At 37.3% G+C, this 13,054-nt stretch overlaps 1 protein-coding gene across 1 annotated transcript in view; it reads right to left on the bottom strand.

Annotated features, from left to right (window-relative positions):
• Positions 1–13,054, bottom strand: part of TTC29 (tetratricopeptide repeat domain 29) — a 114,075-nt gene that overhangs the window by 46,779 nt on the left and 54,242 nt on the right. Inside the window, exon 8 of the mRNA XM_059843967.1 lies at positions 5,042–5,133. Within this exon, the coding sequence (XP_059699950.1) occupies positions 5,042–5,133 (92 nt within the window). The remainder of the gene's footprint in view (positions 1–5,041; positions 5,134–13,054) is intronic.

The raw sequence follows: 13,054 nt of genomic DNA, 5'->3' as shown, positions 1-13,054 counted from the left end.
AATAAAAACACAGGTGGATGATTTAAGAGGGCTTTTGGACCTTCCATTATTTTATTTTTTCTTTCAACTGAGCTGCTGGTAATATCTTCAATTAAGCTGGATCTCACATCCTGACTAAATAGGGGATGGAGGCACATAGATGCTTTTTCAGTAAGGCTTTCTGTCACTCAGAGCTGTCTAGAACCTGGTGGTGCAGCAGCAGCTCCATAACAGTGCTGTATCTCAGTATCTCAGTTCTGGGGTGACAGCCTTTCCCTGAACACAGCACTGACCTTTGGCTGGCTGGATCAAAGGTGGCCAGGGTCACACAGGCAAACCTGTAAACTATGGATTGCGGGTGCCACCCCCAAATCCCAGTGAGCTCAGAGCAACCTGAGGTCACAGCTGCATCTAACTTGAAAATTGGCTAACATACTTTGACAATAACATTTGCAGATTTCCCTTTTTTTTTTTTTTTTAATAAAGCCAGTCATATTAACAATATAAGACCTCAGCAGTGTGATTGCAAGATATAAGACAGACATCTGAACTTGCTTGTGAATAAGGCTTGGTGCCCTTTTTCCCTTTAAGGCTGGAGTGTTATTCCAGCTGACCTCAATATTAGCCATGAACTTGAGTCACTAATGTAGGAGTGTAGCATGCTAAATGTCAAGGCACCAAGACAGAAAATCCAGCCTTAATTAAGAAATTCACAAAAACAGGAGTTTCTGTAAGCAATAAAGAATTGTGATTTATTTTCTCACCATCTTAAACTACCTTCAAGTTATATTCCTGCAGCAAATGATGGCCTGGCATTAATTCACAATACAGTTTTTATTATAAACTATATTAGGGATATGTGCTTTCAAAATCTGGAAGAACTCTGAATTTCTCTCTTTTATGTTGCTAGAGTAATTATTAAACAGCCTACCATGAAACAGGAAACATTAAAACAGCCTACCATGAAACAGGAAACATAGCAAAGCTTAGCTGCAAATTTAAAATATTGCAGTGATAATCTGTATGTGACTAAGAGGGTAAGATTACTACAAAAGGATGCTAAATCACTGCAAACTAACATTCTTGAAATGCTCAAGTATATGCTACTATAAAGCTTAGAGGTGAATTAGCAGACTTGGACTTACTAAACTTTCCTAAGTTAAGTATTTTATTACCATGAGAATACAAAACATACCGGACTGTAAACATTTACCAAATGTCAAAAGGCTTCTAAATTTTAGAATTAGAAACACATATTTTTTTAACCTGTTTTTTTTTTTCCAAAGAAAAGAAAATCAAATGCTTCCCTAAAGAAACACAGCATATGATTTATATAAGTTGAAGGACAAGGTTAAAGTGTTAGACAAACATTAATTCCAGTTTTTCTAGTTTTCTATATGCAGTGCACAGGTGCAACTTGAAGAGCATATTATATGGTATAATCATTAAATCCATTCAACCAGACCTTTGAGAGTTAAAAACATATATTCTGAGGAAAAGGACTCCTTGGTCCAAGGAATGAGAATGAAACAGTGCAGAATATTTGTGTATCAAGGTGATTCCAGTTTCCAATTGGGAAAACAGGACTGTTAACACCCACATCCCCTGACAACTGTCCAATTATGTATATCACACTTGGCCTACTGTTTGCAGTAGAAGTAATCAATAAAGGATGTGGTTGAGTGAACATAGATTTTGGTTGAACCAATGCATGAAAACTTAATCATTTACTCAGAGTGGAGAAATCAAATAGAGCAGAGATGAAACAGCCACTAAGGGGTTTGTTGATTGTACCACCAAGTTTGTGGGCTAGAGGCTGAAAGTAATAAAGCAAATGGAATCAGTGACAGGAGAAAATGTAAAAAGGTTTTCTTAATTTCATGAATTAATAGAAATGTTTTGATGTATTTTTGGCCACTTTTTACTTTTCACATCAAAACTTCTGTTCCACATATAGAAAATATGAAAATTGCTAGGGCATATAACCTCTTTGAGGAAAACAGGAATCAATTTGATACATATCAGAAAGATATTTCTCACTGTTAAGACTTCACTTATGCTAGCTAGAAATCAGTTGGTACAGTTTAACAATTTTTCAAAGGAAGTACTTTTAAAAGCACTACAGCTTGAGATATTTAAAGTATGCTAGAAGGATGACTGAAACACTTTATCCTGCGCAAGACTGATAACATGATAAACAGGTCTTTCCTACTCAAAGGGCTAATATTTTATAGTTCCTTCAAAAATCTACATGTTATTTTATACAGCCATACACTTTCTATCTCCTTAGACATCACCTTCCTAAATGCATAAAATGCAATTTCCTAAAGATATAGTCATTCATGATCCCACAGAACAGTTATGATGACTTCAGCAGAAGAGATTACACATCTACAGCAACTCATTTTCCAGTTTCATGCTAAAATGCCTTATGAGATTTTTACCCCTATTAGACTTTTATGAAAATATGCACCTTTTATAGGATTGCTCATGTGATGGAATTGGATGTATAAATCATTTGTCCACAAGAAGTCATTACCATGGTGGACACTGGCAGAATAAGTCAAGAACATGATGCTATTATGTCAGATTCTTTCCCCTGGAAAATGACATGACTAAATGCACATGATAAAGATTTTCAGTTTCCCATAGTCTCTGGAAACATCTGCAGCAAAGATTTCACAAAATATTCCAAAGCCATAGACAAGTTCTGAGCCATTCAGGAGGGCTCAGGCACTTTCTCCAATCTGTCATGAGGAAAAAAGCGCAAATTCTCACAGACATTATGGTTGTAATGCATTAATTTTGGGTAACAGTCATCTTCCTGCGAAGATGTTATTCACCAAATTTAAAATTATTTACACTAATCTAGCCTAGATCAGGTAACAATACAAGCAAAGGAGAATTGAACAAGCTGAATATGGGGATTCTGTCACCAGCAGTAATTATTGGTGCATTTATCCAAAGTGTTCTGTGTCCAGCTCTGGCATCCTCAGTTCAGCATGGATATAGACCTGTTGGAGTGGATGCAGAGGAGGCCACCAAGATGCTCAAAGGGCTGTAGCACCTCTCCTATGAAGACAGGCTGAGAGAGCTGGGGTTGTACAGCCTGGGGAAGTTGTCAGGGAGACATTACAGTATCTAATGTGAGCTTATAATAAAGACAGAGACAAATTGTTGAGCAAATGTTGGGCCTGCTGCAACAGGACAAGGGGCAAGGGCTCTAAACTGAAGGAGGCTTGATTTAGATTAGATGTATGGAAGAAATGTTTTGCAGTGAGAGTGGCAAAACACTGGAACAGGTTCCCCAGAGAGGTGGTTGGTTGCCCCATCCCTGGAAATATTCCAGGCCAGCCAGGATGGGGCTTTGAGCAACTTGATCTAGTTGAAGATGTCCCTACTCATTGCAGGGGGTGGACTAGCTGGCTTGTAGAGATCCCTTCCAAACCAAACTATTTTATGATTCTATCATTGTATGATTCATAGGTGCCCAGACTTTTCCACATGTAAGCTTCTCAAACAACTGAAAGTTGCTGAGAACCATTGTGACAGGGTTGAACAGCTAATGCCTATCACATACCCAAAGCTCTTCAGAGCAGGTATATATGTAAGGTGTTTAATTTGGTAAATGCTCTCATGGCATAACTACCAGATGGTTTTTATAAAAAGTAAAACAACAGCCATTTTCCAGAGAAAGGGTTTATGGTTGGGTCTTCACCAAGAAGACTCAATCTATTCTCTACTCTATTCTTCAATAGATTAAATCCCTGATCCTACACATGAGATTGAACTACTCCTTCACCTAAATTAATCAGAATATTCCTCTTCCAGGAGAATGCCTTAAATACTAAACTGAGGAGTCTTACTGCTTTTAGTATCTGCTCCCACTGCTCCTCATCTCCTGTTTTCCTTTTTCAAATTGCAACAACTGGATAGCAGTGGGACTGGTCCATTCCTGGATAGCTAAAGAATGCTCCCAGAAGGTGTGGAATACAGATTTGATACAGAAGAAAATCACTAGCCACTCAATGGTTCTCTGAGTAAATAAATGCATGTGCCCTCGTTCCAGAATGCCTAAATCACAGAAAGGAAATTAACATACATGCTTTTAAAACTGGGAGCTGGTATTCTTAGTCTGTTCTGTGTCTTATTGAATATATTTTCCCATGTCCTTATTTAGGATGCTCAGAATACATGCAGACATGAATTATGCATCAGAGAGCTGAAGAAGACTGTGGTTGTGGCTGATCCCTATGTGCTTGGATAAGGCCAAGAGACAAGGGATCTGACTCAGAGAGGAGAATTTGCTCTGCACACTGAAATAAAGCAGGTGACAAGTCTCTCTCCATAAACAATCGCCAAGCTCTATCATGCATCATATGCACTGAGGTCTTCAAACATAGGATAAGTCAAGAATAAGCAACCTTCACTTTAATCTCTTTTTTCCCTATCTCATATGATAATTTCATTAGGCGACTATATGTCAAAATTATTTGTACCTGAACTAATTCACCTGGAGGAAGATTTTAATGCCAGATGCTGAAATAAAAATATTGAACACAAGCATCATATTTGCAAAAAATTTGTACCTAGTTACACATGCACAAACCAGAAATGTCTCCACAGAGGAAGTGAGTGCGATAAATGGAAACTTACAGTTTAGAAAATATTACACTGAGACACCTACTGGAGCTTGCTACATTCTTCCAGATTGTCTTTCTTTCTTAACCTGGAAAATAGGTCTGCATTTCTATTTTCCAGTAAGGTAAGGTCCCCCACAAACCAAAAAAAACCCCAAAAAACCCAACACTTAAAAAGCCCTCAAAATGTCGAAGAAAAAGGATATGTTATGGTTTACAAGCAAAGAAAAACTAGAACCATACACTTTAAAAAATGTGTAACAGTTTAAAATAACTTTCGATGAAAGGGTCACTTACTCCAAAAAGGGCACTGCTTAAAATTTAAGCAGTCAGTAATGGAAAGCGACAGACCTCTAACAATTTAAGTCTTTCACAGCTGAGTGAATCTGCACTGACAGTCAGACAAGGATGTGCTAACCTACCTTGCCAGGATCTTGGCTACAGCTGCATATGCTCTGCCCAGGCCAGCAGAATCACAAAGGGTTGTGAAGATTTCTACAGAGGTGTTCAAAACCTGTGAAACAGTAAAACAGTAAATATCCCAATAGGAATTTCCACTTTTTCTTCCCCCCCTAATCTCTCTGCCCACATAGAACACAAAATTAAAGATTTCCCACTTCTACAACTGTTCTCTAATTAGCCATGATAGGAGTAGGGTTTTGATCATTATAGTTGTTTGAAACTACTCAATAATTACAAACCAAAAAAATATAACTTGCAATTATATCTCTGTATTTTGGCAACTTGCAGAAAACCAAAGTACTCCCTGATTTGCAGTATAAATTTCCTTACCCATAATTTAAAAGATTTTAAGAGCCTGTGCTTTTATGAGTTTCTGATAATAAGTAACTTAAGATGGCGTCCTTTGCATCCATGCTGTTTTAGAATGATATGCTGAAATACAACTCAGTATTATTTTTGTTTCTCTAATCTGTCACAACTTATCTTAGTACAATTCAGATGCCCCAAAACTGAATAAATTACACATTATATGTTTAATCTATGTTGGCTTAAAGTACTGTAGATGATGGTGCTATTTTTCTGATTAATTATTCACACATGAGAAGTTTGTTAACATTAGCTTGGAATCTACTCTATTATTATGAACCCTGCCATAACTGAAGGCTTACAGCTGCTGCATAAAATCATATGATTTTAATTTAATTTAACACTAACATCACCTGTATCGCAGAATTCCTCTTTTCATCCATTTTTTTTCAATGGCGATGACAGGAGAGTGCATATAAAATTAAATCTTATTCTTTCATCCCTCCTCTTTGTTGCTTGACCCAACCTATTACACACATGAGAAAACAGGAAATCTCCAAAGACTCTCTATGGAAATCCTTTTTGCACATTTCCAAGAAAGGAGTAGTGAATGTCATTTACCAGTTCTGAAGGAGGATGGGAGATGCCCAGGGACATATGACAGTATCCTGCATGCCCCAGGATGCCTATTTATACTGAGGTAAAAGATTGGGCATTTTCTACTCAGAGTGCATCCCTGTCACTGGCAAAGTGCATGGTTCAGGAGCAGACACCCTGTCTGTGCTAATGCTGTGAGTGACACCATTTCCATTGCTGTTTCCACCACTCAGATTTCCTAGTTCTTGAAGGAGTTTTACTACATGCAGCAGCATCCCTGGACATGGCTTTTATTCTTTAGCTACACAAGCTCTGTGTGCACCAAAAGTAGCACTTATTAATGTGCACTGCCCTATTTATCATCCCTCAAGTAGTGTTCTAATGTTGCATCCTATCCTTGCAGGTCACTGCCAATTGAGTTACCAACGCATTAGGTGTGACAGAAAGAGTACAAAGGCACCTCAGTTAGGAAGCTGTCACATCAGCACAGAAGCCTCCCTAAACTGAATACATACATGATGTTGTCAGCACCTGCAGTACATCCTTCTAATAATCCAGGATGGTAGCAGAAACACACAGGTGTCTGAGAAATAATTCCTGGTATTGCATTTAACTCAGGGGGCCTACAGCAATTGTTGTAATAATCATGCCCATATTAGAAAACCCGCTATTAGAGTGTCAGGAGGTGTCACAAATGTTATGTGCTGGACTGAAGCAGTTCCTACTTTAAACTGGCCTCTACAATATTAAACTTGGATACAGGGCCCGCAGTCATTACTATCTGGCACAGAAAGGTTACTTAGAAACTTAAGGCTTTGGCTACTGTACATTTTTTTTCTATTAAAGACATCAAAAAGCCTGAAAAGTACAGATAAACCCAAGGAAAAATCATACAAAGCATAGCTAAAGTAAAAAGTTGTTTCATTGCATTGCTGCAACAGCTGCGAGAAAGAAGGAAGTAAATAAATAAAGCTCCTCATTCATATTGATGAAAAGTGCTCATTTTGGTCCCAGGTTACTACTATTCTACACAAATCAGATATTTCATTCTAAACAATGAGGAAATAACATTAATTAAATCACCTCTATGAAAGGGAGGAAATCCTGATAAATTACCATAAAAATGTACTCTTTTTATGTCTATATTTCAAATGACTCCTCCAGCTTCAGGTAACACATGGGGACACAGAAAGGGACATAGGAGCTTGATGGAAAGGAGCTGTGCATCCCTGGATGCCACAACTGCACAGTATCCATTTATGTAAAAGAAGTGAACAGGGTTCTTCTCTTCTGTGATGTATGCTCAACCCTCAACACTCAGGATATAAACATTTCAGGCCAGAAACATTTCAGGATAGAAAAAGAGAAACAGATAGAACAGGTTAAAATGATGGTTAAACACATAAGCATTACAGGATTTCACCCAGAATCTCTTGAAATTACAGCACATTTTACATTTTCATTTAGAACAAGAAAATTATAAAGTTTACATGCTGGGAAATCAAGTGGAATCAACACAGTGATTCCTTCCAAAATCTGTAAAAAACCAACAAATGAGCATGAAAACTTTCCTGATTATTTTTATAGGATGGGAATAATCAATCCATCTAACTGGCTTCCTGTGGATACCACATAGAAAAAGACACACATGTGGCAGAGAGTATTGAGTGGGCAGGGCTCTCCCAGTCATCTATCAGTTCTTTGGGAAGTGGATAAATATTGGGAACACTTGTTACCATATGGATCTAATGGAATTTATAGGTTCCCAATGAAAAGTTTCCCTTTAGAAAGAAGCATAGCCAGAAAATGGTATTTTTATATATATATATATATATATATATATATATACACACATATTGGCCATTCTGTGCAGGGGAAAATGACATCCAAGGAAGAGGTGGAATAATTAATAATTAATGCTGAAAACTCCTACACAAATGTGAAGTTTTACTGGATGGGAAAAATTCAGACAACAAAAGAAAAACCATCTTATTAAGGTAAGATGCTTCTGCTGAAGAATTCTATAGCAAATATTGTGTTTGAAAATGCCACCTTGGTAATTTCCTTTGTAACTATTCATTAATTCTTTTATTCACTAATAAAAATTTAAAACAGTGTGTAAATTTATATTGAATGGGACTATGTACGAATCTATACTGGTAATGTATAATTAAAACCACTTTGGGTATTACACATATTCAGCTAAATTTCCTTCTCTAAAGTTAGACAAAGTTTCCAGAGATTTAGAGTTACTGAAGGGGTAAAATGTCTGTTTTTTCCTTTATATGTTTGTTTGTTTGTTTGTTTAGAATTAGCCATGTACAAAGAGTTCTGAGGAAGGAAGCTGTTACAATAGATTTATCCTGAACATGCTAGACTCCATTATAAAATTATAAAATTTCCATATTGTTTCAAAGACAGTTTGATACTCCTAGCAACTAGTGGGAAAAGATTGTTGTATATGAGGTTGAACAAATTCGAATAATGTACAGTTCTTTCTACCTCTATATAAAAATGTAAGCTTAAGAACATAACAATTACAAAAGCCACACTGATTCTGGTCACAGATTATGTTTTGGATCAATGTGACCAAGAACATTGACTATCTCAAAATTTTTATTTCTATGGGTCTGTGGAACCACTAGCTTAAAAATTCAAATAACATGAAAGTCAAAGTCTAATACAGAAATGAACAGGGAGTTTCAATCACTGTTCCTCTTTTGTGCAGGATGTGAGAAGGTAGAAGTGGAAGGTGGACTTCAACTTTGTCTTCCACATAACAGACCACAGGATAGCTCCTGTGGGAGCATCCATTCACAAAATCAGCTCTCTTTCAGTGTCTTCATAAGTCTGTTGTGATAACAATTACAGTATAAAAATAAAGTCTTAAGCTCTGCTTAAATGCACAAAGTGGAGCCTGTTTGTGGTATGGCTCTCACACTAATTCTCTAGCTAGTGGTGAAAGAATATTTACCTTCTTTTCCAAGAAAAATATTAGTGAGCTCTCAGACCCAGATTTACTCCTCAGTTATCTCAGCATTATGCCAGGCTGACCCTCCAGGGCTTATTCCATCAATATAAAACAGATACAGGAGCTCCTCCCCCAAGAACCCTCTCCATTCAAAATCCCACCCTTTATTTTTTTATTGTTGTCATATCTGTAATTCTTTTATATGTAAACAAAAACATGCACACACACCCAATTAGCATACACAGGACTCAGACAAAAGCACAGAGGCTCTGCTGAATACTGATACATCTGGAATAATGGACAAAAGAGAAAATATTGAAAGAATGAATTTATATTGAACAAAGAACATCTATCCAACTCAACACAAGATTAATGCTACTACTGGCATTTCACTGTTTTGGTAAAATACATTTCTCTGACAAGCACATCATGAGATAACATTGATTTATAATACTGTAACTTTAAAAACCACAAAAACATAGTTCTGCTTTCAGCTCTAGATTTGATATTGTAGCCAAACTTTATTGGAAATACATTTATTTTGATTTCTGCAAATCTAGCTGTGTTTAGCCATTTCACAGCTGGTGAGCAGGAAAGATGCTTCTGCCTCATTTACAGATCTTGAACATGAATCAGACAATCAACTGGACCATTAGTCAAAGAGATCAGTATCTAATGATTCCTGACAGGCACTGCAGTGGCAGGCTAAGGCCCAGCCTGGCTAGCAGCATCTGACAGTATTTTTCTGAAGCCAACAATTGGTGTTGGTAGACAGACAATGCAGCTGAGTGAGAGTACAGGACTCATATCACTTCGTACCTCTTAAATACATTCAGAAAAAACCATGTAGTTCTGATGGTTACTAAATAATCATTTGATATAGTCCAGTGAAAATAAGAGAAAATAGAATTGTATGCATAGGCACTCTGCAGTTCAATGAACTCTGACCAGTAGCTGCCCCAGAAATGCATATTTGAAAATTACAAAAAAGTGCAGTCTTTATTGCCATAATTTGAGTGGTTACACACCTGTGGCCATACTGAGTAAGATCAAAGAAAAGTTTCACAATACAAACCCAGATGTGTTCTTATTTTTTGCCAAAACACAGCATGGGAGAGGTTGGACAGCTAAAGAAAAGGGTATTGTTCATGAAATGTATTGATCACAATGTGCAGAGCTCATTGATCCCAGGAATATTACACACCAGTACCTAATGGCAGGCCACACCTCATGCAATGCTAAATGTGTTCAGGCATAGTTAGCATCCAGGGTAGAAACTGCACATATTCCATCTGCATGCTCACAGCTCAGGGATATAGAAACTGGGTGCCACACCCAGGAAAGAGACAGCACTCCCTGATTTGACTGAACTGTTACTTCTCCCTCTTTACTCATACTCCCCCTCATACTCATACTCCCTCTTTACTCATACTGAGTTTACTCAACTCAGCTCTGTGAATGTAAACTCCTTGCCCGCAGCCATATCCACTTACACCGGCTATAGTCTTGGATAAATTACTAGAAATCTACAAATGTTGTCTATCTTCTTACAGAGACAGGAAGAATTCAGCTGGAATTGGTCAAACTGGTCTATTCCAGAACTCCTATTCCAGTGACTTTATATGGATAATGCATAAGGACACATCTTGCAGCAAGGGGTCAGGGACAGGAGAGGGAAGTAGAAGAAGCCAGCCAGAAGTCTGTCCAAGCCAAATGTCAAAGGGGAACACCTTTGCTGAAGACCTTCCAGAGCTAGGACATGGCCATCATTGAGGTCCTGCTTGGCTCCACTCTCCCTGTGGGTAACTAATCCAGTCCACACTCCTCCTCCCCTGATCTACTGGGCTATCAAGTGCACTGTTTACCCCCACGCTCTACAAACACTCAGCAATACATGCTTCAGGTTACTGTGTGTGCATCTGCTTGAAGGATTAAGGGAGGAAGATAAACATTTCACTCATTCCTTAACAGTCTATCAAGATCAGACCTAAGGCTCTTTGCCTGTATCAAGTCTTGTCTGCTTCATATAATACTCAAGGCATGTACATTTTGCTTTGATTCTGAATGGATGATATGTAAATACAAGTAACTAATTGAAAAGGTTCTTTTCCCTAGAGTAATTTCAAACTTCTATTGGCTTCCACAAGGTCAGGAGTTCACCCTGTATGCTTCATTTTGCTGCACAGAAAGCTTAAAGAGATGAAATGTACAGATGATTGAATAAAGGTTAATTGTTGTTTCTGCCTTACTGTCCTTAATTCTGGGCTTTTGTGCCACCAATAACTATATTAATTCTAATTCTTTGAACAACAACTTTGCAGGAATGAAATAATAATTTTCTTATTTCCTATACCTAATAAAGGTTTTATAATTAATTAATATTTGAAAAATTTTCAAAATGTCATCCAGGTCCTTCAGAGCAAAAAACTAGGCAAACATCAAATCCAAGTATTTTCATTTATTATTATTGTACGATTTGAAATTTCCACTGCAAAAAGACATTGCCCTAGCGAAGGTTACTGCAATCTATATTTAGGACAGGAATGTAATGTTTTCCAAGCCAGCCATTGTTGACATATTTCTTCAAAATAAAGCATGGCTTAACAGTCTGGAGTGAAGAAGCTTCATCTGTTACCCTTTAACAGCAATATAAGAGGAAAAAAACAGTTTATGTATCTTTTCCATCCTGACAGATGTGACAATAGCTGGAAACACTGTGTCTGCCAAGAGCTTTTATCAAGTATGTTATAACAACTAGTAATAAGTGTAAATAATAAATGGCTACGATCTTATGGGAAACGGTGGCAATACTAAACAATTTTTGGTGCTTGCTGATGGGAGTCTGCTAGTCCTGGAATTCCCTGGCTTCCCAGTAGAGTTTTGGCCTGACAATAAACAACAGTTTAATACTTTATCTAATCCCAGCCAGGAGGTAAGTTCAACAGCAAGCTTTTGCAGATGTTCACATCCAATAATCTATTCATAATTGATGAAACAGGGAGGTCAGATGTAATGGTTGCTACTATTCCAGCAACAAATAAATGGTTATTGACAAAACAAGGCAGTGTGGCGCTGAGTGCTGAGCAGTGACAAGCATAAAACAGTGCTGAGACAGAAGTAGTGATGTGAATACAGCCCTTCATCTTGAGAACTCCTCTATGTGATGTGTGGCACCAGGGCCACTCTGACACATAAGCAGATGGAGGCGACTTGTAAAGGAAAAGTGAGATTCTGCAAGCACATAAAAGACAAAGGCAGAGCCGGGGGAAGAAACAAGGAGAAAAGGGTGGACAGGACTGGAAATTGGGGTAAGTGCAATAATGTGAATTGTTAAGAAATGTTTTTGTAGAGCAGGACTGTGATCCAGATGTCTGGACTGCTTTTATCAGATTGTTGTGTCTACATGAATGTACCTGGCTGTCAGATCACTGCAGCCTGCTAAGCTAATAGCATCATACTATATATACCTGCATGCTTAAATGCCCATTACTTCTTAGACAAAGCACCTACAAATATTGTGCTTCATGCTTACTAATATCTTAAACAGACATTAGTACAAAGATTTCCTAACTAAAAGCAAGCAAGCAAGCAAGCAAGCAAACAGTTAAATTTGTATAATAATTGTAAAAACTGCAGAGATTAACTAGTAAAGTAATAGAGATAAACTAGTAAATTTAAATTAGATAATGTAGTGGGTACTTTTCTGCAAACCAATATAGAAGTTCAAGAAGGGATCTGATTCAGCTGAAAACCTTATATTCTTCAACTTTAAACCCATGTAATGCCCTAAAAGGATTAACAGACTGTTCTTACTGACTAAATAAAACTTGAGTCTTTTAGATGCAAATAGACACTTGAGATCTTTTGCATCCATTTCAGTGCTAAAATATAGTATTTCTACAATGTTTACTGTGTAATATACTAGTATGAAAAACAGCTGAATGAAATGGGGACCTTTACTGGTATATGCAGTCATAAAAAGATTTCAGACAGAAATATTTTAAATATTAATATTACTAAAATCATTTAAAGCACCAAGGAATGTGAAATTGATTTCTTTCGAAGTACAATTTATTTCACACTTTGCTACCAATTCTTT

Source organism: Haemorhous mexicanus, chromosome 4, assembly GCF_027477595.1.
Source record: "Haemorhous mexicanus isolate bHaeMex1 chromosome 4, bHaeMex1.pri, whole genome shotgun sequence".
Lineage (NCBI taxonomy): Eukaryota > Metazoa > Chordata > Aves > Passeriformes > Fringillidae > Haemorhous > Haemorhous mexicanus.
Note: the sequence above shows the minus strand (reverse complement) of the source record. Positions and strands in the feature narration are given on the sequence as shown.